This window comes from Lonchura striata, chromosome 9 (assembly GCF_050655825.1).
Source record: "Lonchura striata isolate lonStrDom1 chromosome 9, ASM5065582v1, whole genome shotgun sequence".
NCBI lineage: Eukaryota > Metazoa > Chordata > Aves > Passeriformes > Estrildidae > Lonchura > Lonchura striata.
The window spans coordinates 21122151-21147664 of record NC_140711.1 but is presented as its reverse complement, the minus strand read 5'-3'; the positions used below and the strand labels follow the sequence as shown (position 1 = coordinate 21147664).

The window sequence follows — 25514 nt, the reverse complement described above, 5'->3', positions numbered from 1 at the left end:
CTGTTTCTGAAATGGCCCTGCTGGCAGCCTAAATACCCAGAACTCTCCCCACGCTGACACAGAGCTGGGCACTGATGTGCTCTATAGCCTGTATTGCAGTGAGCCATTTGGAAAACTGTAGTTGCCAAATGTTTCTGTTTTTACATGAAGCTATTCCACCGAGGTTATCTGATTTTACTTTGGTGCTGAGAAAAGCAGTTGAATCAGACAAGAGACCTTGTGGGTGGAATACATTATGTCCAAAAATCAATCATAAGGTAAGGAAGGAATAGAATGGAGTTTATTTACAGTCTGTTGACTTTTATAGTTAGCACCATTTATTAGAAAAGATGAAGAAGAAAATTAAGCAGAGGGCAGGAAAATGTTTCTTTGTGATATTTTTGTGCCTGGCAATGGAAAGAGATGTGTGTACGAGCTGACAATTTATCTTCTGCCCTGAAGAGAAATGACTTGTTCTCAAATGGGCATGAAATGAAATAGTGCAGAACACGATAGGAACTTTTCTGAGTAAATGGGTCAATTTCCTGTCATTCTCTCGATAATTGTATGTAGAGCACACTATGCTCCAAACACTGGCAAATGTGATTTTTTTTTCCCTCCTGTTATTTTACTCCTCTTGTAAATGGGTGGAAAACATATTCCAGAGCTGGCACTATTATAATCAGCTTTTGCCAGTGGCTAATAGCAGTCCATTTTCGGTGAATGCTTATTACCTTTAAGCAGTCCAAGACACTACATAATCACCCAGCACTGTGTAGACTGGTACTGCTAGGAATGAGATGCAGTTATAGGGACTGCATTGCAAGTGCCCCATCACAGCAGGAAATTTGCTTGTCCCTTTGTCTTCTCTTGCCTAATTGCAAAATAAGCCCTGGTGCTCTAGCTGGAGAAGGAGCCTTGTTTGCCTTCCAGAACTTCCTGGTATGGTCAGGGACTTTGTGCCTCACCATCCCTTAGCAGGCTGATGCATTTTCCTTCACTTAGAGCAGCCCTCGCTGTTACTGAGGGGAGATGGTTTCAAGTCAGACTCGCTGAGGACTGAGCTGGTAGCTTTATTTTGGGTGTTGTTAATTAAAAGTATCAGAAGTGTTGTATCAGGTGTCCAGTGGATGACAATTAGGATCTCTGTGGCAGACTAGGTAAATCTCACTGGACTGGGCTAATGCAGTGATGAGCTTCACGAGTGCCTTTGAACCTCTATCTTAGGAAAAGAGAGACAATACTTTAGGGTTGGCCCCAGCGTGCTGGATTCTGGCTGTGGAAATATCTGGAAAAATCCCAAATACTTGATTTCAATAAATTTTCTCCCTCTTAACTCTAAGCTAAGCAAAATACAGACTTGTCCAGCCTATCTGATCAGACCCAGTATTATTCTCCTAGTTGGAGGTTATAGGAAGGATAAAAAAAACAATCCCAGCCTGATCAGGACAGCACATACTTGGGCTGTGATATATCACCTGATGGGGTAACACAGCCCTGTGAGAGTTAAAACCCATCCCTGCATCTCCAGTGACTTAGGGAGAAAGTTGCCCAAGAAATGGATTTCAGCTGAAGATTATTGAGAACTTCTGTTTTCACCCCAGTTATCCCCAAAATGAAAATCTTAAATCACATGTATTGAAGACTAGAATCTAAAAGCTTTGAAAGGAAATCCCAGTAACAGATTTTCTTTTTTACTTTTTCTTCCCACTAGTGAAAAGCTGATTCTCAAAAGTGTGGCACAATTAGGCATTTCCTATGCAAAATTTTCTTTTAGGAGGGGCCTTTTTGGAGCTTTAAACAATTTTTTTAAAATTTTTTTCTTACTGGCTGTAACTAGAACTCTTCTGTGAATACTACCCAGGGTCAGTGTCACCTTCTTTCTGTATATGGAGGGCAGGTCTCAGTACAAGTTGTATTGGGTCACAAGTTAAAAAGGCTGTTGAAAGATGTTCAACTCTGATTTTCTTTTTTTGTAGCTGTTGCTTGTTTTTTTTATTTTATTTTTCCACTAGCATAGGAAAATGTTAGCTTTTCATAAGTGTCTGTAAGGACAGATCTGTTTGTCTTGTATGTATACTGTTGATGCAAATGGACTGAAAGTAAAGCTACCCAGAACAGGTCTTCATCTTCTGCTTCTGCTGCCAGGACAGGAATTCATGTAGCAATCCCACTCTGTGAATCAGCAGTTGCTGAAGTATGCACACAACTGCTGGATGGAGCTGGCCTCACTTGGCTCATGTGTAAGGCTCCAGACTCCTCACAAGTCATGATGAACGGGAAGTAAATGATCTCTGACCTCCATCAGCAGGGAGCATGGAGAAATGTGAATTGTTTATTCCACCTGTCTTTGGAAAAGTGCAACCCTGGAGGACTGATTCAGAAGACAGTTATGCTCAGTAATTCTGGAACAGCTCAGCTGCCTGGGATAGGATCAGCTCACTGTAAATCCACCAGGGGAATTGGGTCAGAATTCGGCCGTGCTGCTGCTTCGACCAGGGAATGAGTTCTAATGACTCTTTCTTGGAGCAAAATAGGAAAAGATCAAGGGCAGAATTAGTCATTTTCCCCATGTTACATAACAATATTTTAGCACACATTCTTCTCCCTGAACATTTAAATGCATTGCTTGAATAATCACTGAAGACAATGTGGTAATAATGTGTTCCTGATGTGTTGGAGGCAAAGCATTTACTCTGGTTTTACTTTTGCAAAATATATTAAATTACTTAGTTTTTGCTGATGTTTACACACAGGGAGTGTAGGGGGTTGTTTTGGTTTTTACTGCTATTTCTTTAAGGGAGCACAAGGGGATTGCTCTTAAATGGGTCTGATGCTTGTGGTGGAATTCATCCCAGATAACTTCATCTTGCTATAAGCCATGTGCTTGGGCTGACATGCATGTGCCTTGGGAGTGATGGTGGAGAGTTATTGGTGCCTCCTAGGGAAGGATATTTTAACCAGCCCTACCAACAACGTTTGCAATCACCCCAGTGCTGGTGTCACCTTTGCTTGGTATATTTAAGGCAAGCAGCATCTGAGTACCTAGAAAGTAGGCTTTCTTCCGCCTTAGCTCCCACATGGCCTGCTTGTTTAGTCATGCTCTAATTCACTCTCGTTCAGGACTGGCTCCACCAGAAAAGGCAGCTCCGACCATTTTCTCGGATGCAGGAAGAGAAAGTGGAGCTGCAATACATCCAGGTGGTTTTAAGTAGTCAGGAAACAGGAGATGAGTGGACCCAAGCTCTGAAACTGCCTCAGCTGGAGGGCAAAACTAAAACTGCCCTTTCTTAGATGTAGGGGAGATGTGACAGAAAAGACTGCTCCAGAAGAGCTCTTGTTGCAGCTCCAGCTGAAGCCAGCATGCAGGAAACACCCAGGGATGTGCCAGAGAGGGTCAAGGCAGGAATGGAAGTGTTCATTGGGATGATGTGGGTCAGAACTGCACTTGTCTTCCCACCATGGCCTCCCAGCCTGCTCCACCTCCAAACTTGGAAAAACACAAGGCTAACACAGATAACTGCAAAAAGGGGATGGGAAAGCACCTTAATCCAGGGGAGATGTGCAGTGGGCACCAGGATGGGCATGGCAGTGCTGGAGGGGTGAGCTGGATGGACTACAGAGCTACCTGTGAACAAAAGGTGGGTTAGGAAGGCATGGTGTGATTTCTTCAGCTGGCTGGGTTCTTATTGTCAGAAATGGATTTCACTGGGCTTGCAACTTGGATTAAAAAACATGTCTCTATTAGCTGCAGACAGAGATGCGTCCTGGAATCTTGGAAACTGTTTCATTGCTGTCTTTGGGAGGAAATTTTGGCTTTCCGAGTTACAACATGACTGATATGTTCTATTTGGGTTTTTTGAGAATTTTTTATACTCCCATGACTCAAATGTTTTAGAATTTTTCCTTCAAACCATGTGTTTGTACGCTCTGACTAGCATAGCATTGCATTGGATATTCTGGCATTGGGCAGTGGAGGATGGAGGAGTGTTTTTCCACTGCTACCACAGCAGTCTTCAGTGTTGCAAAGAACAACTTTTAGCACAATTCACCATGCTCAGTTAGACTGACACTTCCCCAGGGGGAGCAGGCACAGGGATTTTGATCCACCAAGACCAGCACTGCTGAATAGATGCACTACAAAGAGAGGCACAAGCCTTGCCTCATACTGTGACAACTCTTTCTGGCCTAAAATATGCCACCTCTTCTTCTACCTGATTTTTGCTGCTTTTATGTGCTTACATAGGGTCTGTCCTTTAATGACATAATTGTGAAGGAGTCTTCTTCACCAACCCTTGGGTCTTCTACACTGTTCACAGAACTGCAGCTGTAGGATATTCACTCAGTCTTGTGTCTCTGCACTGCAGGGTGCAGGGGAGTGGTTAGGGCATCTCTTATTTGCACAGGTTAGTATTTGCTAGGGCAGAGCCAGACAGGCAGAGGAATTGATGCCATTACTCTAAGGTCAAGCTGTTTGCTGGAGAGAGAGAGAGAGAGGACATCAGCCCTCCAGGCATGTTCTAAGAACACACTGCAGATCCAGCTCTGCAAACAAGATGTACAAGGACATGTCCCATTTGTGAATTTCCACCAGCCCTGAGTCTCCAGCCAGCATTGAACAATCACCACATAAATGATTGTGTGAGTGCCTGGTGATGATAAAAGGAGACATCTCAGGGACTTTATTGAAAACCTACATGTTTTCCCTTCCTGCCACCTGCACCAGCCCCCCAAGGGCTTTGAGAGCTGAGTCTGCAAGCTCATTTGCCCCCTTACATGCTGCTTGGGCAATTGGGAAGGTCTGGCAAAGCTCTCCAGGAGATCCTCCCTATGTAAGGAACATTGCCACCTTTGCCAGGGTGCCACCATGTGAACACAAGCACATCTCTTGATGAAAGCACAGAGTCCACCTTGCTTTCTGGGAGCTGTGTTTCTTGAAAGGCTACAAGGGGTAAAAACTTACTTTTTGGGCTACTGCTGTAACTCAGCTGACCTGGCTCTGAGGCACTTGTGTAAGCAGGCAGCATTTTCACATCTGTGCTGTTTGCTTTAACATGTCAAATAGCTGATATTTTTGCAAGGTTTTCCTAGCTCCTTCCTCCCTCCTCTTTTCTACTGTCTCTATAAAATAATACTGCTATAATCCAGTTTGACTCAGCAGGATCCCTTTCATGCTGGCTAATCCCCATATATAGGCATCAGTTCAGGGAGGTGCACCAGAACGCTGCAATATTTTCCCTAACATTTTGTTTAACCAGGGTGACATTATTCAGACAAATTAATTCCTCCAAGACGTAAACTTGTTCTGACTGAGTGCTGCAGCAGCCTCCCTGAGAGCAACAAACCATGATCTGACATCTTAACAGCTCTCCACACAGTCAGGGGGAGTCTTACATAAAAGATCTTCAGCTGTGCATATCTGCAAGGTGCAGCTGCCCCTTTCTGCAGTAGATTCCTTCTTCAGCAGGTTTTGGTGGCAAAAACATCTTTTTTTAGGAAGTGAATGGGATCTAAAGCACAAGTAATTTTGGAAAATATCCTGGCATATAAAATCATACAGTAGAGACGTTTTTACCTTCTGAAAACTTTGCCAAAGATTTTAAAAATGGGGTTCTACTGTGGTCACTCCCCTTCCATTCTGAATTGAGTTCATCTTGCATGTCTGAGCTAACATGTTGCTAGATGTGATTTAGAAAGCTCAGGGGCGTGTGTGGGTGATGTTATCAGCTGTGTGTGCCAAATGGCAACACCTGTTGGAAAGGAAGAGGAAGCTGTAAAGAGTCCTTCACAAGTCTGCCAAGAGAAGGAATTCTTGGTCTGCCTCATAGAGAGGAAGTCCTGATGTGAAAAATGACCCTGTGGTACCCACATAGGGTATGGATGGGCAGGTGAGCTACTCTGTGCCCCTCTGTGACACCAGCTATTTGGGGTGGCATGGCCAGGCTACTGGAGCTGTGTTCAGCACTGGGTTTCCTGTCCACACTCCTCCAGGATGTTTTCCTGGCACTTTGGTTACCTCTTGTAGTCTAATGTCAGGGTTCTGGGAGCCAACTGGGAAATGCCTCTTTCCTCCTCTTGCTTGGCATTCCTTCCTCTTGGTGCTTCCTTAGCTCCTAGATCCAGAATCCAGAAGTGAGCCTGTCTTGCTGGCCTCAAATATGCCAAAACAGTTGAGGGTACCCTAAAGAAGAAAGTAGGAAAGATAAAATCTGATTAACTTAAAATAGCAGAGCCTGGGCTATTTGAACACAGTTCTGGGTCCGTATCTCACAACCCTGGCTTCTCATCTGAGTTCTTCATTGCCTTATGTCTACTTTTTGTTCTGCTTGAGTTGCTTCACTGTGCCTTAGTTATACATTCCTGAGAAATAGGTTGATGTTAATTGTTTGTTCATTGAGACTTGCATGGAGTGACTTCAGAGAGCTTAGCTGACTGGATGGCCACGGTCTTGGAGCGCTGGGAGCTTCTAGCTGGATTTCTCTTCTACACCTTCCCATCTCCTAGGGTAGCAACAACAGCTAAGGGAGAACATGTTCATTTCTCTACAGCAGTGTATTATTGACAGAGGGCATCATTAGGGACTCCTGGCACTCCATGTCAGGTAGTTAATGCAATATCATCAACATTAATTCAAACTGTGTTAAGATTACAGCAAGTAACTGTAACATCCAATAGACACTGAATAATTTAAAAGCTTTATAAAGTTGAAGCTTATAGAAGTGGATTTACAGATGCACAAAACTACCTCAGATTAGTTTCAGAGGTTCCCCCTTGCTCAGTATCAGCTGTTGCAGATGCTTCCCACTTGTTTCCCAAGGGAGCTTTCACATCTTTTTCTCGTGGTTCTATTCGTGAAAGATCTAACATTAAGACTGCACTTTCTTTTACACAGCAGTTTTGTCTTTTGGGGAATAGTCAGTCTTCAAGCTCTCTCTATGCTTTTAGCCCTAGGGTCATCTCTGCATGGTGATTCTGAGCCCTTTACTTGCTGCAGACATAGACATGACCAGTAGCTTTGAAGATGTCATTTAAACATTTCATATAATCTATAGAATAACAGCCAGAGTGAGCTTTTTGCTTTCCAGGGGCTTGGTGGAGTAATTAGCAATTTATACTGTAGTAAGGTAAGGTAGTTTTTTCTCCTGTTGAAGCAATTCTTAAGTCTTTCTGGAAAACATTTTTTACACTGCTGTTTTTATTTAATAATAAATGTGTGGAGTACCTTACACAGATTATACAAACCCTGAAATGTAATTAATTCATACAGCTTATTAATGGCTTCTGCTTAAGCCTCCCTGTGATGTTAACCTGTCCCCCATCTGTCCCCCAAACACATCTTTGGGACCAATACAACTGTCCTTTCAAGAGAAATCATATAAATGAGCGTGGCTGAAACAGATTTCTAGTGTGGTACTGCAGAGCTGTTATGTCTGATAGTACTTGATGCTTACCTGTAGTGTGTTATTAATAACAAAGAAAATAAAGCCTGCTGATAAAATTAGTGGATTAATAAGATGCCAGAGCAAGGGAATGGAGAGGCATGGACTGATGAGCATCCCAGACTTGTTTGAGCTGGAATAGTTTAACACACCCAACTATGAGGCCATCTATTTGTTCAGGAACAAAACCATCTTCTGGCACACCAGCTTTATCTGCAGGTAGAGGTTCATCCAGCTGAGTACATCCTTAGGAAGGATCAGAGCTTTCTGTACAGCCATTTAAGGGAGCCTTAGCAAGTGGTAGGTCTGTGTTTCTCAATGTGTTCAGGCTATGCCTGGGCACTGCGATGGAAGTCTTGATTTAGTCAAACCTGTACATAGCTAAAAATCCAAGTGGATCATAAGTTGCCAGGAATTTTGCAGAGAAACAATGCTGGTATAGCACCAAGAACCTCATAAACTGTGAATTTGGGGTAGAAGGAGTGGTGTCTTGTTTGGTTTTCTTTTTGTCACGTTCCCAAAAGAGAGCAGAGAGCCCAAGCACGGTGGGAAGCATGCACATAGTGTTACTGACAAGATCCTTGTGTTCTGTACATGGCACTAGCTAACACATTCCTCCTGTTAGACCATTGCCACAGCAGGTCCAGATGTCAGTAACTCCAGCTGATACCACTGAAGAACAATGATTTATGGCCACTGGAGATTTGTCTGCCTTTGTTCAAGGAGCACATGAAAAGGACTTGGAGACTGTGCTTGGGGTGGTCAGCTATCTAGGTCAGAAGAGGTAAAAGCTGCTATTTTCAAAAACTGGCCTTCTTTCCAGCTATCTTGTGGTTTGTCTTCTCTGTCAGAGAATATGGGCTGCTTTGTTTTTTTGCAGGATGCTGAACAGACCCCAACTCAAGCTGTTGGCTTGAAGTGACTTTAAGAAAAGGTGGTTTGAATTAACCGTCCTAAAATATAGAACACCCTGTCCCTGAGGACACTTTGCAGTGTGTGACTGTTAAGCATTTAGTCATTAAAAGGAGGGCTATACCCAAAGTGAATTAATTGTTACTTTAGGCCCTAAAAAGATCAACTCTACACCCAGCTGTAGTCACAGGAATGCCCGGCAAACAGTGGAGTTTAAAGTGCATGGAAGCAGGACAACTAAATGGCAATAACAAGCTTTTGGTATCCAGTTAGTATTTTCTTACCAGCAGATCTGAAAGTGCTTTCCAAAACCTGGTAAGAATAAGGATATGTGGGGTTAGATGAACCCTGGAGTGAAGGCTTTATTTTCAGTCACGCATTCCAGGTCTCGGCTCAAATATTTTTGTGTTGGGTTCTTTCAAAAAAGTGCAGAAAGAACCTGAAGCCAGAAATACTGTACAAAACACACAGGATAATTAGCAACCTCCTGGAAGTATGTGAAACTTTAATAAAACTTAAACTCTAGTTCCTTTCCACAGGTGGAGTCCAGCAGTAATGTAGGCAATGTGCACAATTAAGCTATTTTTATGCCTCTTCATCTAAAAATGTAAGTGTTAAAACATATGTAGGTAAAGCAAATGGAAAGCTTAGACTTGCCTGTGTGCCATGCTCATTTGAACTTGCTGCATTAGCCTGGATTGCTGCTGAGCAGTGTGTGCCCCAGCAAAGATTTTGCAAAGGGAAATGTCTTCACCTACAAACCTGGCTTCTTAAAAAGCCCTATGACTTTGCAGCTCCAGAAGATACTGACTTTCCTTGCCAACCACAAAGGGGAATAAATGACTGGAAGTGCTCAAGTAATTATACAAAGTGCCTGGATCAACTTTTCCATGGGGATCCTGTAGCTACTGGTCTGATGGCTTAATAATGTGCTTCTGAAATGGCTGCTTTCCTCTGCTGTTTCTCTCTGGGGCCAGATTTCCAGCAAGGCTCCTTAGCTGCCCTTGCAGAACTGGCAGGACAGTGCTCACTGGACTCATGCTGCCTGTGAAGGAGCCAACTGTAACTTTTCCATAGGAAAACTTACAGGTAGGGCAGAGCTGGACTATGCTGCTCCAGCAGCAGTTTGAGAAAGAGAATGACTCAGGAAGCCCTAGATAACTTCTTTGTTCCCCACTCTTCACTGCCACTCCAGTCCCTCTGTCCTTGTCCCACATATCTTTGGAAGCTGGTGTGGCAGTGCATGTGGGGAGTGCCCACTTTGCACCGCCAGTGCAGCAATAAAATGGCATCCTTCCATTAGGAGACCATCAGCACTTGTCCTTACAGCCTGCTTTAGCTGGATCACTCAGAAGCATGAGCCACCAGCTAATACCAGGCTGTCTTGTCTCTTTTCACCTGGATCTGGTCTATAGTTACAGCCTGATGAAGTGGCCCTTTGTTCTTTTGTTCCTCATAGGTCCATTAAATCACAAACTGTGTGTGGAAAGATGTGGTCCAGTTTTACTTTGCATGAGCTGCTTGGCAAAACACGAGGGTGAGACTGCTTTGGGTGTTCAAATGTTCTTGCTGGGGAAATGGCAACTTCTGGTCCTCAGAAAGGAAAGTTGGAAGTTGTATTAGAACGGAAATGAGCAATTCAGCAGTTACGTTGGGAAACAGCCATTGATGCAGGTGATCTCAGATCTTTTATAGTACTGTGAGAAGCATGGAGCATGGTCGTTTCCACTGTTATGGAAAGAAAATCCCCATAATGGAATGGAACAGTTACAGATCAGAATGATCCTGCAATAATGTTTTTTCCTCCATTTTCCATAACCACTGTCATTTCAGCCTAAGAGTCCATACACTGGGAGGATGCTATTGACTTGAGAATGGACATGTTATATAACATCTATTTTACATTTAGTGTGTTTATATAAATGCATATCTCTTATGTAACCATGTCACTAGGAAAACAGTGAGGTTGGACAAGTTGGTTTCTCCTGCCATTGCTGCTCTGCTTTTCTTGTTGATTCTTAAGCTCTGTCCCAAGACCTTGCAGGTTGTACTGCTGGTGTGTGTGCCCAAGTGAATCTCTTCTTTTCTCCAGCTCCATTCACTTTGGGTTTTGCTGGGTTTTTTTCTCAACTGTTGTTTCTTTTTTTAAACGTAATATTTGGCAGAAAACCTTTGGTGTTGGTTGCACAAATACAGGGGTGATCTGGTTAGTAAATACTATGGACTGACAGTTGACTAGCACAGCGTTCAGTTGCTGTGCTTTTCAACTTGAAATAACATCCAGGGCAGCTTCCTCAAGTGATGTAAAAGACCTGGTAAAGAAATGCCAACTGTCAGCTTGATTTTTGGTCTGCTCTGCTCTGACATAAACCTTTCTGACAGCTCAGACCAGTGTCCTTCATATTCCAAATTAATCCAAAATTTCTCATGGTAATGAAAGGGAAAGAAATTACTTTAAAGTGCATATTTCTTGCTCTGAGCATCCTTGACTAACCCTGCAGACACCAGAGAATTACCACCTACTCAGACATGCCTGTCTGCTCTTGATGCAACTCTTGAGCTTATTTGCATTACAATGGTTTTGCCATACAAGGTCTCTGGATCCAAGTCTCCATGTTGTCTGTACAAAACAGGAAATTTTTTATTTTTCATGAAGCCTTAATTTTTCTAGATTGAGGACAAAGGAACGGCGCCAAGAGGTTGAATCAGCTCAGTAGACAATTGTGTTGCAAAGACTCTTCTGCCCAACTTCCCATAGCAGTATCTTGAGCAGTAGAGTAGCCCAAAGCTTCTGGTTTACTTTCACTTACTCAAGGAAGGATCTGATCTATTGTGTGGGTATTTCTTTATAAGGTTAGAAGGAATAATGTGCCATCCTTTCTCTACCAACTGTACAGCAAGCTGACTTCTAGCAGAAGCACCCTCAGAGGTGGGCAGGAGGTGCAGAGGGACTGATGTAAATAATCTTCTCTGTCTCTTGTCTCTGTGGATGAGATTATCTCACAGTGGAGGAAGGAAGGTGATGGATGAGTCCCCAGGGTGGAACATCAGTCTTCCAGGTTTCACTTTTCTCACATCTCACTTGACCTCTTTGGGAAGTTCTCTTTTCTGTGCCATGCCTTATCTGGGTTCTTCTTACATAGCCGTCTAAATTTTCTGGTTTTGTGTCCCTACCTTCTTTGTCACTTTTTTTCTCAGCAGGTGGTTCAAACTTACTTCTCAGACAAGGAACTGAATCAAACATCCAGGTCAACTGAATAAAAAGAATAGGGATGTCATTGCATCTAAAAATAATTACAGTACCTGGTAGGTGACATATTTGACCCTGGACTTAGTCAGCAGTCTGGTTTTATTTCCAATTAGAGTCTGACTCTAGACACAAGAAGGGGTGTCACTCCAGGAAATAATTCAATTCAAACCTCTGAAGAAATCCCATTTCCCCAAAAAATGAAATTTCTAATCTTGGTGTAGAGGGCAGAGAGTATAGTACAATTCTTACCTCACACTGGCCCACTAAATTTTGGGTTCTGTTATTCTTGACAGTGGCCAGTGCTGATTGTTTGTGGGTTTCCAGTGTTCTTTCAGAGTCTTTAAGAATAGACACTTAACTCAGGAGGCTTTCTTCAAGAAATAAGAAACTCCCTTTTCTCCTGCCTTTGGAAAGACCTCAGAGCACCCACAAAGCTTTCAGCCCTCATATTTCAGTCACAGATTAGTCTCCCACTCCCAAAGGCTCCAAGACATTCTCATGTCAAGGACATAAATGTATTTGGCAACTCTTTTGGAAACATATCACGGATTTGGGCAAATCATATTCTCACTGTCAGTTCAGGTAGCAGCAGCATCCAAGTGCTGTGAGAGTTTTGGGGGAGTTTTTTTCCAAGCTTTATACTGGATTACGTTATCTATTAAAAACAGCTATTTTTATGCTGAACTACTGCAATGACCTGTATTTCACAACTTGCACGTATACACTGAAAAAAACATTATCTTGCACTCAAAAGGTGTTTCCGTGAAAGCTCCATGAAATTCTGTGCAAAATCTCATTACCTTCTTGCTTGGGTTTTCATTTTGTTTCAGTTTGGGGAGGTGTTTATTTCTTGGTGGCACCAGGTGCCAACTTTGGTGTTTACAATAGAGATGTGACTTCTGTCAGAGCATCACACACTTAACAATAGCTGACTAAAGCCACTCCATAGATAATATGAAGAACAGAGGAGGAAAATAATGAAATTATTCTCTTAGTCACTGGTGAATCAAGGACAGAAGAGAAACACCCTTAGTTTGCATGCTCTGCCCCTGCCACTAGAAAAAAAAAATCTCTTGTGACTTGTATGAGATGTTCTGAAGAAGCTTTGTATTCTCTTAGTTTGACCAATTAAGGTAGAATGAGGTGCTGTTAAACTGTATCCATCTGGAATATTTAATTTATTTAGTAGCCATTAGAAGTGACATAGAGATGCCCTTATCTGTGACTTGAAATAAACAGAGGAAAATAGATTGTGTGCTTTTTCTTGTGGCTTGGAGAAATTAGAGGGTTTTATTCTCAAGGAGTGAAGGGGAAGGATTCTTTTTTTCTTTACAATCCTTACAAACTCTAGAAGAACCCAGACTCTTGAGCAGTAGCCCTGTCCCTTTTCTTTTTTTTTTTTTTTTTTTTTTTTGTCTCTCCAGGAAATCTCTCTTGGAGAGCACAGGAAGCAGAAAAAGCCAGCTTTAAACAGGTTGTAGTTAAAAGGCTTGTAGTGTTCAATCTGTTACCAAAGCAAGCCCAGCTTTGCTGGATGCTAATTTACTGACGAGAGTTTCCTACTAAAATTTGGTTTCCATTTTAATCAATGAAGTTCCATTTTCTTTATGGTTTTTATGTCAAATTCTTGCATTGCTCAAACAATCCTTCAGGAAAGGCATGGCAGGCAAGAACTCATTTCAAATGTAAAAATACTGAGAAAGAGGAGAGTGAGGGGAACTATAAATAACCACTGAGATGTCAGAGTCTCAGTCATTTTTTCCTCTGCAAGTCACTTTAGCAGTTAAGGTCAAGATAACATTTCCATGTCAATGGTCAGTTACATCAAAATTCTAAAATAGGAAAATTGAATGGAATTTTTGATATTTTTTTTCTTGTATTGTGCCCAGATTTGACCAATTTATAGTCTCTTTGGTCCGTCAGCTCCGAGTTCCAATGTTATTTTGGTTAAGCTTCTTGCCAGAGCGGCAAGCTTGGATTGGAACATTTGGTTTATTAAAGGCTATGAAATTAAATTCCTCACCAAAAGAAAAGGAGAAAAGCCCACTTCTTGCTGATAGTCACTTCTCTGTTTCCTTTGATGTGGTTTAGTTTGACTTGAATTTTAGTCTAACAATTTGCTACACAATTCTGTTTTGTTTTCACAAAGTTCTAATCAGCTTAAACTGCAAGCATTTTGAAATGCCTCTCTAACAGCTTCCTTGGTATTGCTAATTAAGCTTGAAATCTGTGTGTTGTCCACAATTGTATCTAAACAAGGAGGAGAGTGTATCTGCTCGATGTTTGCCACATCTCCCAGCTGCATGTAATTCTGCTGCCTGTGCAGAAAGTAATCACAACAGGACAGAACCTTTATTTAGGCAAAACTCCCAGGGCGGCATGCAAGGTCAGGCACATCATGCTTTGAGGAACTTGGTGGTGAGAGCACGTAAGGCAGGCAGAGCTACATCAACAGCACAAAGGCTGGGAGTGCTTGGGAATAAAGAACAGCTTTGCTTTATCCCCCACAGCACTTTGTTCAACAGATCCCTGAGTTATGTATGGTCTGTAGGTGCTCTCACCTGATGTGTGGGTGTTTATAATAGATAAAAGCACAGGCTATCGAAACCTGCCATGTATTCCCCCTGTCCCTCAGGAGCAAAGCTAATAGAATATCATAGTTTTATCATACTAAGGTTCACTTCAGTGGAAAAAGAGTTCTAACAAATCCTCAAACACATCTTTCTGCATTGAGCAAAGCCATGGGCTGGTTTTGCCCTAGGTAGGGACCCCCGTGTGTGAAGCAATGCTGATCTGCTGAGGTATGGCTGCTGTTCTGACACAGCCCAGGGATTTCTGCAGTAGCTCTGTGGCAGTTCGCCTCAGCTGCAGGAGCCTTGAACAAACTGTTTACCTCTGACATTCTGAGAAGGATTTTGAGGGATTTCCTTCAAGTTAGAAATCTTCAAAAATCAGCTTCTTGCGCCAGGCATTGTATTATGCAACATCTTGGAGTGAAGATCTGGTCGTGCACTTAGGATCTCCTTGGACTGAAGGAATCAGAGATGGAAACTGTCTTATCAGATCATTCCTCCCTGCCAAGGCAGGCTCATCTCCTGTTCTCTGCTGGTGCTGCTGTGCTTTCCAGATGTTTTTCTCTCCAGTGCTCCAAAAGCCTGTCCCAGCTTCCTGGTTGGATGTTTTCTGGGCCAGTTGCAGTCCCAGTGTGGAGTGACCATGACTGATTTCATGTAGTTCATACCTGGTGTGTGGTGTGATGGCAATGCTAACAGCAAGAGTGATCTCTGCTCACCAACATGCACATGTCAAATTATTGAAGGGACTGGAGCTGATTACTAAGATATTTAACAATGTTCTTTTACATAGCGATTACTAAGGGTGCTTTCAATTATTTGGCTTACTGTAGTATTCCATGCAACTACCATTATTTTTTCTGAAAAAATTTCCTATGCATAGACTTTTTTTATTATCTGTGCTATTTTAAAGTTAACTGTAAGTTAGAAGCATTTCCCCACTATTAAACTACTTTATTTTTGCAAATGGCTGTAGCCACAATGGAGTATTCAATATAACAGCTCAGGTGCTGTTCTCTGGTGGTGCACCACACAATGTTGATCTTTGAGATGTGTGCAAGTCATTGCAGATAAAAGGAATTTATTATTTTCTGTTAATAATATCTTGTTTCTATCAAGTAACCATTTAGGCACACAGATTACTTCACAAGTATTTATCAAATCTAACAATATCCAGTTTCTCACTGGGATACGTAAATTCTACAGCCATTTTATTTACAGGCCAACTGAGGCACAGAACATGGGAATGCTTTGCCTATGGCAGCTACTTGGTTTAAAAGCCAGAAGTCCAGTAATTTTATCTTCCAGCCTGCCAGTTCAGAGGACAATTCACTCATTTCTTACCATCATAGGCTCTGCTGTTTTAAAGAGACAAAGATCTCTGTTGTCAGAGCAAGGAATGTACAGAAGATGAGTAGCTTTGAGTGCCAGAAATTAGTTAAGTAATTTCCAACACAGGGCTTCTTGTGGATTTTTAGCTGGAAGGAGTCAATGTGGCTGTGGTCAGACATTGAGCATAATGCAGAGCAGATTGTTTAACCCTGAGATTGCTTCATCACTCTCAGCTTGGTGGTGCTAGAAGGAGGTGCAGGTCTTATCTAAACTGGCACTGAGCATCAGAGTAGTCACCCAGTCCCTGCCTCTGCTGCTCTAAACATTAATTATGTTCAGCATTAAAAATATAATTCTTTCTGCAGGTAGTATGGCCATCTTGTCTGCCTCCCAGGCCCAGCAGCCTTCTCCAAGTTTCCTCTCCAGCCTTTGGTGGGCTCAGACAATGGCAAAGCCATCCCTCAGCCTACACTTGATAAGAAAAATGGAGCTGCTTCCTCCTCTCACTGTAGAGCATATTTTGACATCTGCTTATCATTTGAGAAGCAGTTCTCAAGCGCTGTTCCATTTTCATCATGGCTTTTCTGCTATTGCACATTTGTGGACACAGTTGCATGCCATTGTTATCTTTGCTACTGGCATAAGCATAAGCTACTAGCATAAGCATAATACATCTGGCCTTTCTCTAATAGCTATAGGGCAAGGGGAAGGGACTCCTCCATCCTGTATGCTGAGAGGACTTTCTGCCAGATTCACCTCCAGCTGCTCTGAGTCCAAACTACAAAGCTGAATTCAGTTTTCCTGACAAGAGAAGCAAATTCCAGCAGAAGAGAAGCATGCCAGCCGTGGTATTGCTACTGTGCTGGGAAAGCCACTGAAAACTGAGATGAATGGAAGAATGATTTGAAAGGCACTGAATACAATAACCTCCAGGGCCTGAGCCTGCACTGTGCAAGGGGAACCTGTAAGCACAGCTCAGCCCCATTCCCAGCATGCTGGTAACATTGCAGGGTTACCCATGTCATTCATTCTTGTATCTTCCTTGCCATCTCCCAGCAAACCAAGCTATACCATCTAAAGAGCAGCCTCACTGCTCACCACTGTGTCTGAATTAGGCTGTCAAGGTCAGTCACATCTTTTGCCCCAATACACTGAAGCAGCTATGGCAGCATGGTCTGAAGGTCAGACACCAGCCAAGGTGCTTCTGCAGTGCTCTCCCTTTTGGAAGTGCCCTCAGAGCAGCAAGAAGGGAGTGCCAGCCTCTGCTAATAATGAGTCCAGCTGGTCAGGTGAAGTGAGAAGGATTAACGTGCGCCCAAGTTGTCTCCTCAGACATGCAGGAAGGAATTTCATGCTGGCTATTAGTGACTTAAATGTTATGTTTGCCAAGATTTAACCCATCTGTGGAGATAGCAGTTGGGGAGCCTAGGTTTTCCTTTTCTAGAAATAATGCCAAACAAGTGTTTGAAAGTGTTGAAATTACATCTTGACACTTAACCCCTCCACCACTGTCTGCTTTATATTTAATTTATAATACAACTATATATTTTCAGACCCAAACCCTAAATGAAACCATTTGTAATTATTTTGAAGTGCAGTTTTTCAATTGACCTGATCTAATTTGAGGTTTATAAATTCACCAGGCTTCTTGAGATTAAAGTGTTCTGTCTTCGCTTAAGTATGGAAACATTTTAAAGCCTCAAAAAATATCCCACAAAGGGGAAAATGTCTGCTGCTCTGCTCTCCTCACTGTCTGAGGAAATGAAGGACGGAGTCACAAGATTTAAAGCAAGTCACTTACCACACTTTACTAAGTTACAGTCCAACTATAGTATTTGACCATGTGCCTGTTTTTAGCACAGCAGTCACATTTCATTCGTGCAGCTTAAAACCATCTTCCCTGCTCAGTCACTTCAAAAAATGTGTTTCTTCTGCAGTGCTTACAGAAAGTGAATTTGTGTCCCTGTGCATGAGTTGCCAATGTAATTTATTCCAGCAACTTCCCTCCCCTCTCCCAGCAAAATAAGCAATACCATGCTCATGTCCCTGTGCGTGAGCTCTCCTCAGTCTGCTGCTCAGAGTGCAGGAGACATTATTTATGTTCATTAGAGCTTGGGATGAATTGCCAATGCAGAAGAAGCAATGACTAATCTGTGGCTTTTCTTCTGCACTCATTGCTGGGTCATTGGGGGAGAGTCCTTGTGCTGGCCTGATATTGTGAGTTACTGCTGTGCCCCAGGTTTGGTTAGGAGGGGTTATAATCTGCAGTATTAGGGCAGTGGGATGAGCTGCAGCCCATGGGTTGTCACTGCACCTCTTGTCCCCAAAGCCTCTGCCACCTTGCCATCTGGGATGTGAAGTTTTCAGGAGGAGACTGAAACACTCCTCAGCTCCAGCCTTCTGTGGCTCTTGATACATAGAAGTCTTTCCCAGCAGTCAGTGTTTTTACTTTGTGTCCCATATTTAAACCTAAAATCTGCAGAGCAACTCCCTTTGGCTTTCTGTGGTTTCTGAAGGGACAAATATTGCTCTAGGGAGGTCAACTCCAATCACTACTTGCTAGAGCCTTGCTTCCAAGCAGCTTGTTCCCACTTTGCACTGAGTGTACTATACGTGTTTAAGTCTCTTAATTTTAACTTGCAAGATGATTCTGGTGTCCTGGTCATTATAGTTGTTTGTGTTTTAGTGTATCTTTGCTTGGGGTTATTTTTCTTTTTGGTATTTAGGGTACATTATTTTACCCTTGTGAGATTCTGTTCTTTGCTGTGGATGTTCTGCCCTCAAGAGACATGGACCCAGAGTCAGCCTTAAACATTGTGCCAGCCTTCCATTTGGAAATGGATGGCTCCTTCCCTGTGCTTTTCAAACCCAAAAAAATTAGTTGGATTTGGAGACACAAGGGCACTCCCTGCCTCTTGGCCAAAAATATGGGAAAAGAATGGTAAACTTTACCCTCAGCCCACACTAGATTTGTGGTCTATATTCTTATGACACGAATGTGACCACAACCCCTAGGTCTGATATTTCCTAGCTGTTTGTCATATTTCTTCTTTGTGCCTTGCCTTAAATCTCAGTGTAGCTCATCAGATGCATTCAGCTCTACCTGTTGATAATAGAGCAGGCTTGCAACAACAGCTGGAGAGAAAAGAAAAAAAATAGACCTGTTAGGCAATTTTTTTTCTCCTGTTTGGCTTTTGGAGGTCTGAAAGCTCCAGGAGGTGCTAGGAGAGTTAGACTAATTGTGAAAGAGGGCAGAATCAAGAAGCCAAACTTACAATCCTACAAGGATGGTGTTCCCATAATGTGCAGAAATACCTTTGTGCAGGTTGTTAGCTGCTGGGGCAGCACTTAGGCATGTGGGATAACCTGATTAGAGAATCAAAGAAAACCCTGGTAGCTTCACAGGCCAAATCCTGTCTTACAGCAACCTGATGTCAAATGGGTGTGAATCAAGGAAGCTTTCCCTTGGGCATCATCTGGTAGCACTTTGAAGGGGAGGGTATGAGCCAGCCAGGGTTCTAGCAAGGAGAGAGGCTTAAGCAAATACACTCCCAGACAGGGAGTGAACTGGAGTCTGAAACTAATGACTTTGTTTTTCCTTACTGGTACAGACTTGGAAGGATGAAAAGAATAAATTTCTCAGATCTGATTTTCAGGTTGTATAGAAAGCTTAATCAGGAGTTGGTTAATTTATAATGCTTGTCTTACTGAGCTGTGAGAATGTCAAACTGTGACTGAGCTGAGATTTGGGAACAGAAGATGAGTGTTTTCAGAAGGTATGATCCAGCAGAGTGATTCCCTGCTGTCCTGGTCAGCGCAAGGTTTGCATCAAAATCAGCATTAACACGGAATGTCAGACAGAATGGTTGTACTGATCCTTTGTGGGCTTAAACTGTGTGTGCCCGAAATGCGTCAGCAGGAGCTACATCAGACCCGTGGTGACAGCAGTGCCAGGCCACGCTGTTTGGTGGTGGGTCCCTCTGCAGCGTGGATTACTGGTGCCTGCTCTGGTCACAGTCCTGGGTGGGCTGCAGTAGCAGTCCAGGGGAAATGCTGAACAGATCAGTCCCCAGTGGAAATAAGCCACAGAATTCCTGGTCATGTTGTGGGGGATCAGTATTTATCAGAATTCAAAAATCAGTCAGGAAGGTTTATGGGAGAAGCATCCACTTGAGGCAAAGTATGGGGAAGCCAAGCTCTGACTCAGGAAGTGCCTAAACCAGTAATCAGTGGAGACTGGAAGCAAATCCCAAGGAATTTTTGTTTTGCTTACCCTGTTCTCATACTTTGGCCTCTGTTGCTGGCAGCTGTTGGAAATGAGGCAAGCAGTGACTTGGTGAGGCAAATGCTCCATACTTGTGTGTGTTCAGAAGGTTTCATGGCAAATGCTTCACGAATGGCACAATCTTCCATCAGTATCCGCAGGTATCCTGCCTTCCCTTTCTGGCAGAAAAACGCAGAGAACCGCATGGATGCAGACTGAGATGATGTGATCTGCTTATGCAAAGCAAAATGGTAAATCTGCCAGGTTATTTCTCCATGGAGAAAATTATTGACCTTGCTTTTTCTGGCATACCAGCCACCGTTATAATGATGATGATGGTGACAGCAACCAGACAGAAAGGCCAGCAGTCATTCTTTCCTGCCCATTATTACAAGGTATAAAGCAAAATCCAGCCTGTACTCAATGCTAGTCTGGCTATGCTCTCCTTCCAAATACATGAGGCAGTTCTCAGACGGGTTGAAATTTGGGACTTTTCATATCGACCTTTCCAAAGACAATCCTTCTGATCCTCTGATAGGAACTTGTGTATTTCTATGTTTGTACCTTACCAGTGACATGCAGCCCAGAGATAATGTCTGAGAGCAAATATGAGAGTGTAGAACCTTCTGAGTTCCTGGGTGATTCATGTCCTTACAATACATTTTGGTTGCACATGTAAGGAGTGGATCTTGCCCCGGAGAAACTGGCTCAAAGAAGCAATAACAATGCAGTCAGTCAAAGCACCACTTTCTCTCAGAATTTTGTTGCATGAGGAAGCAGAACTTTAGCTTTCCTGTGTTTGTCAACAAGATCTGCCTTTCAGCAGCTTTCTATATTTCTGACCTGTTAGATTCTTTCCTTTATTTTCCCACCCTCTTATTTCTGTCTATCTAAATAATAATCAATAGTGTAATGATAGATTTTTCTACCTCACCCAAGATGCAAACATTGCTTGATAACATTATTTGATAACTTCAGGTCCATCAAGCAAGAATAGTAGGTGAAGTTTGCTTTTCACAAGTCCAGTGAATTTACCCAAATCAGATTTATTGTTTGCATCTTTGTGGTTTGCACCATCCATTCATGGCATGTGTCTTTTAAAGTGCTTACTTTGAAATGGTGAGTTATCCAGTTGGTGTAAGAAGGGCTGGTGTGGCTCACAGACAACCATCTGAAACGAAATTATCGTGGTGTTTCTATAATTAACTGCAAGGGTAAGTGAGGGTTGAAATGAGATTAATCATTCAATGGACTCCACTTGAAAAGTGGGAATTTTTTTGGCTCCAGCACTTTAGGAGCAGGCTAGTATTGAAAACCTGTGCAGCAAGGATCATGGCCTCAGAGCTGGCATTTCACAGTCATTATCTCAAACATCGTGGGCCAGAGATAAATGAAGCATTTAAGTCATCCTAAGCTCCTGTCCTTGCAGATGCTTTCCTTGGAGCCACTGCTTTGTTCTCTGCCCAGACTTAGCAGGATTCTCTGTGATGAGAGAGTAAGATCAAGATCTTCGTACAAGGCAGAGAAAGATACTTTTATGGGATCTGAATTGGCAAAGTAATTAGGGGGTGTCTGTGTAGCCCCAGGAGTTTGCATTTCAGTTTAGCGCTGCCCTCTGTGGTACTTGTCTCTAATGAACTCTGCTGCAAAAGCTCGCTCTGACTGGGCAGTGCAGAGGCAAAAGCCCAGGAGTGTTGGCTGCACAACTCCTTCATGTGCTCCTGGCTACAGAAGCTGCTGTGTCTCAGATAACCCACCTGATGAGCCATCTCTGATCACTTGTCAGAGCTGCTGAGAGAAGGCTCTGGTTTGTGTTCTCACACTGTTCTAAAGGCTTGACCCAGGCCCTGTGCTCCCTGTGCTGTTATCGTACTCCTTGATAACTGTTGACTGTACTGCACTTTATCTAGAAGAAATGAAAAGAAGGTACCTAAAGCTTCCAAGCAGACCAGCAGCAGCCTCCAATCCAGCTGACCTTTGTAAGTGTCCTGCTGAGATGGTGCTCATATCTGTTGTGTATGTTTTCTTTGCAGAATACACTGGAGAAGTGCAGTGTCTGTGAAGAGCCCATCATGGAAAAGATCCTCCGAGCCACTGGGAAAGCCTACCATCCCCACTGCTTCACCTGTGTGATGTGCCATCGCAGCCTGGATGGGATCCCCTTCACTGTGGATGCTGGTGGCAACATCCACTGCATTGAGGATTTCCATAAGTAAGCCTAAGCTGCTGTCAGTGCTTTGCTTGTTGTTTTTGTCTTTTGCCCCTAAACTGAGCTTTCAGGAAGCTCTGAACCTTATGCCGCTTCCTCCCAAGGCTCTTAAATAGTAGGGAGAGCTTTGCTCCAAGCAGGCATGCAATGCCATACAAGGTTAATTGGTTAGGGGATGATTCTGTTTGATCTCTGTTTTGCTTAGAGCTGAATTGAGGGATAACCTCTGTGTCCCTCTGCTTCAAGTGCTCTGCCTTCCTCTTTCTCTTCATTGACTCTACCTGCACTTTCACATCACCACCTCCCTGCCTCTTCCACTGAGCAATTAAGAAAGGTCCTGTCCTCCTGCACTCTGCAGGTGTTTGCTTACCTGCTAGAGGGATCTCAGTGGCCACAGGCTGTTCACGGCTCCTTTTGTTTCTAGTGGCTAATTAGCTTTTTAAAGCTACTAAAAATACAGCCCTGGTAATAATTTATAATGAAACTGCTATTTAAAGTAAGTTGAAAGGTATAGCTGCAAGTAATTTCTGTCACTGACACACTACCACCCCCATCATCACAACTAATCTAGGGAAGACAGGTAGATATAATCAGAGCACAAATGTTTGCCCTGTATGGAAAAGACAGATACATTACACCCCTCAATTAAAAGATGAAATCAATACTGACAAATGTGAGTTTATATCTCAACCATTTACCTCTTAATTTCTAAGCAGGTAGACTTAATTAGAGCCTCATGACATCAGTGTGTGGGTCTGAAAGCTCAAAGAAGCTGACTGATTTGACAGAAAGGGAAGCAGCCACAATTAACTGGCATGTTAGAATCCAACAGCAGGATGTTCCCTGTAGCTCAGCTAGGCTGGGTTAATTGGCAGCTGCTGTGCTGCTTTGCCTTTCTGTGCCACCAGTTGTGTGTAAGGTAAAATGTGATCCTGAGCACAGGCCCAACAGGAGTTTTATGCACCACTCAGTCACCTGAAGGTTTTCCCTCACACCCCCTCAACAATTTGGAGAGTGCCCCTTCCCAGAGCCGCTTTCAGGAGAGCTGTCCCACACTGAAGCTTTTTGGCAGTGACTGCCTATGGACCTCGGGGCTCTGAGAGTGGCAAGTGGGAGGCTGTCAATGCAAGGAAGGACATAAAAATTGTTGAGTGAAGGATTGAGGGGAAGGTGGTGGGAATAGCACAGGACCCAGTGTGACACTCAGAATGTCTTTGGCCAGCCACATATTTTGCAGTACTTTGACCAGCCCAGTTTTAATTGATTAGGGATGACATGTCCTCCTGATCTGGAGGTTGAGTGTTCTACATCTACATCTTCTAGATAACAAAACTGTAGCTGATGCTCACACTGTTACTCAGCTACCCCCTGAGCTCAGGCCCCACAGTAAGAGATCTCCATCCCCTGAAATCTGCAGGAATTATGTCAAGATCCTGAGAGATAATATTTGTCTCATAATGAATTACTCACATTAGCCTGAATAAAGAAATGTTGAAGTATTTTTTAAGTACCACGTTTGAGCTAAATGGCACAAGGAAGGGCCTGCATGAAGCAGCACGTAATTAATTGCCATCATAGCTCTGGTCATATCATGATCCATTTAAGTTATTTTTCAGAGCACTCGTTATAGCCACTGTTTAATTCATTCTTTCATTAGATCACAGCTACACAGGCATCTTTCATCTGGTGCCAGTGAAATTAATATTTTTCTTTATTCCTAGTACAGATAGATTTTTTTTTTTCTTTTCTAAGATAGTTAATTCTGAGGTGGTTCCTGTGACAGGCTGGGTGGCAGAGTCAATCCTTACTAGGCATTTTAGAAGAGAAGGGCCTTTGATCTCCTTGTGTTCTGATGTTTGCCATAAGCTTTGCCCCCTGTCACTCCACAGCTCCTGACCCTGGCTCTTATTACATGGCAGCAGATTCTGTGGGTGTAAGTTCCTTCTTGCAGGCAGAATTTACAGCCAGGAAACTGGTACCAGTAGATTTTGAACTAAAATAGAGAATGATTCACCACAGGCCAAATGTTCCCAAGCCTAGGAGCAGAGGTGGCCACTTCTTGTGGGACCTGAGGGGAGCAAAACTAGAGGGAATACAGAACAAGGGTGAATTGTCCAGAAGGGCATACGGTAAGCAATAGGAGGGAAGAAGAAAGGACTGTGCTTCTCTTGGTCCCTGAGATGACCCTGATGCAGGTCAGCCTCTTCATCCAGTGAGATATTGTCACTATAAAATTGGAAGTCAGGCCGACTGGAAGAGAGAACATTGGGGTCTCTGCACCTAGACCTTTTGCCTTGTAAGTCTGGACAACACCCTGTTGGGTAACTGAGCTGCGTTTACCTAGGAGATGAAGCACTTCAAAATGCAGTCAGGGCATTAGAATTGCCCTGATGCTTCCTGTCTGAGAGTGAGCACAGCCAGAAATGTGCTTCTATGTGCATAAGTGGGTAAGGTGGCTTGAAAGTTTAAACTAGATGACATAAACCTCAACAAAATAGTGTTGGTGCAAGGCAATTCTTTTTACCATTTCTTTTCAGACTTTTAAACTATTTGTTCTAATCTCCAAATTTTAATAGTTTGATTTTTGTTTTCAAGAGATGGTCTTGAAGCAGATCCTGGTGATCTTCCTAACCTTGGGATTTGCATAGATTTTCTTAGAAGCTGAGGCTTGTGGCAGTGCTTAGGTGCCACTGTCGAGGGTCATTCAAAAGGCACTTTAGTTGTTAATTAGGGCAGGCAAAATGCTTTGCTGCCTGACAGAAGTTCTGTAAGTCCTTTCCTAATAAACGTTCTTTAATATTCTACATGCCTGAAATTGCCTTGTAAGACTAAAGTGCTACTGCCTGTTTTTTTCCAAGGAAGGAGCTGTGCAGAGCTCCAGCCTGTGCTGTGTGTGCACATACATGTGTGTGTGTTGGCACAAACTCACACATTCTGGCTGGCTGGTGTAGTTAACAAAAACTTTTGCTCCAAGTTTGAGGATGACTGTGCCTGTCTCTTGCTCCCTCAGGAAATTTGCCCCCAGGTGTTCTGTGTGTAAGGAGCCGATCATGCCAGCCCCAGGACAAGAGGAGACCGTGCGCATTGTTGCCCTGGATCGTGACTTCCATGTGCAGTGCTACCGGTGCGAGGTTGGTATTCCAGGCACGGCAGGGACAGAAAGCAAGGGTCGGCTTAACTTCATCACCACCTCATGTTGCCCACATGGCAGGCAAACCCTATTGTAACACTGGCTCTACAGTCAAATTACTTCGTTGACTTCAGCAAGGAAGGAATTTTTCCTCATTTATATCCATGCAAATGAGAGGGAAATCTGGTTCCTTGTTTATAACAGGTTCATTAGAAGAGCAAAAGAATGTGACTCAGGCAATTAAGGCTTAATACTGGAGAACTTCATCAATTATTGCCTGGACACAAACGTAGCTCATCTTTATGTTCTTAAAATGAAAGCTAATGTATGTTAGGATTTGAGCAAGATTGTAGAGGAAACTCAGCATATGGGTTGAAGAATTTTAATAGACATATAAACATGATCATTCTTGTTTTGTGCAATGCT

General features: G+C 43.0%; 1 protein-coding gene across 37 annotated transcripts in view; it reads left to right on the top strand.

Annotated features, from left to right (window-relative positions):
• The window catches only part of LPP (LIM domain containing preferred translocation partner in lipoma), a 352923-nt gene that overhangs the window by 311334 nt on the left and 16075 nt on the right, over positions 1 to 25514 (top strand). For all 37 annotated transcript variants that reach the window (XM_085587199.1, XM_085587213.1, XM_085587195.1 and 34 more), the window contains 2 exons: positions 21783 to 21961; positions 24969 to 25089. In XM_085587199.1, coding sequence (XP_085443325.1) covers positions 21783 to 21961; positions 24969 to 25089 — 300 coding nt within the window. The remainder of the gene's footprint in view (positions 1 to 21782; positions 21962 to 24968; positions 25090 to 25514) is intronic.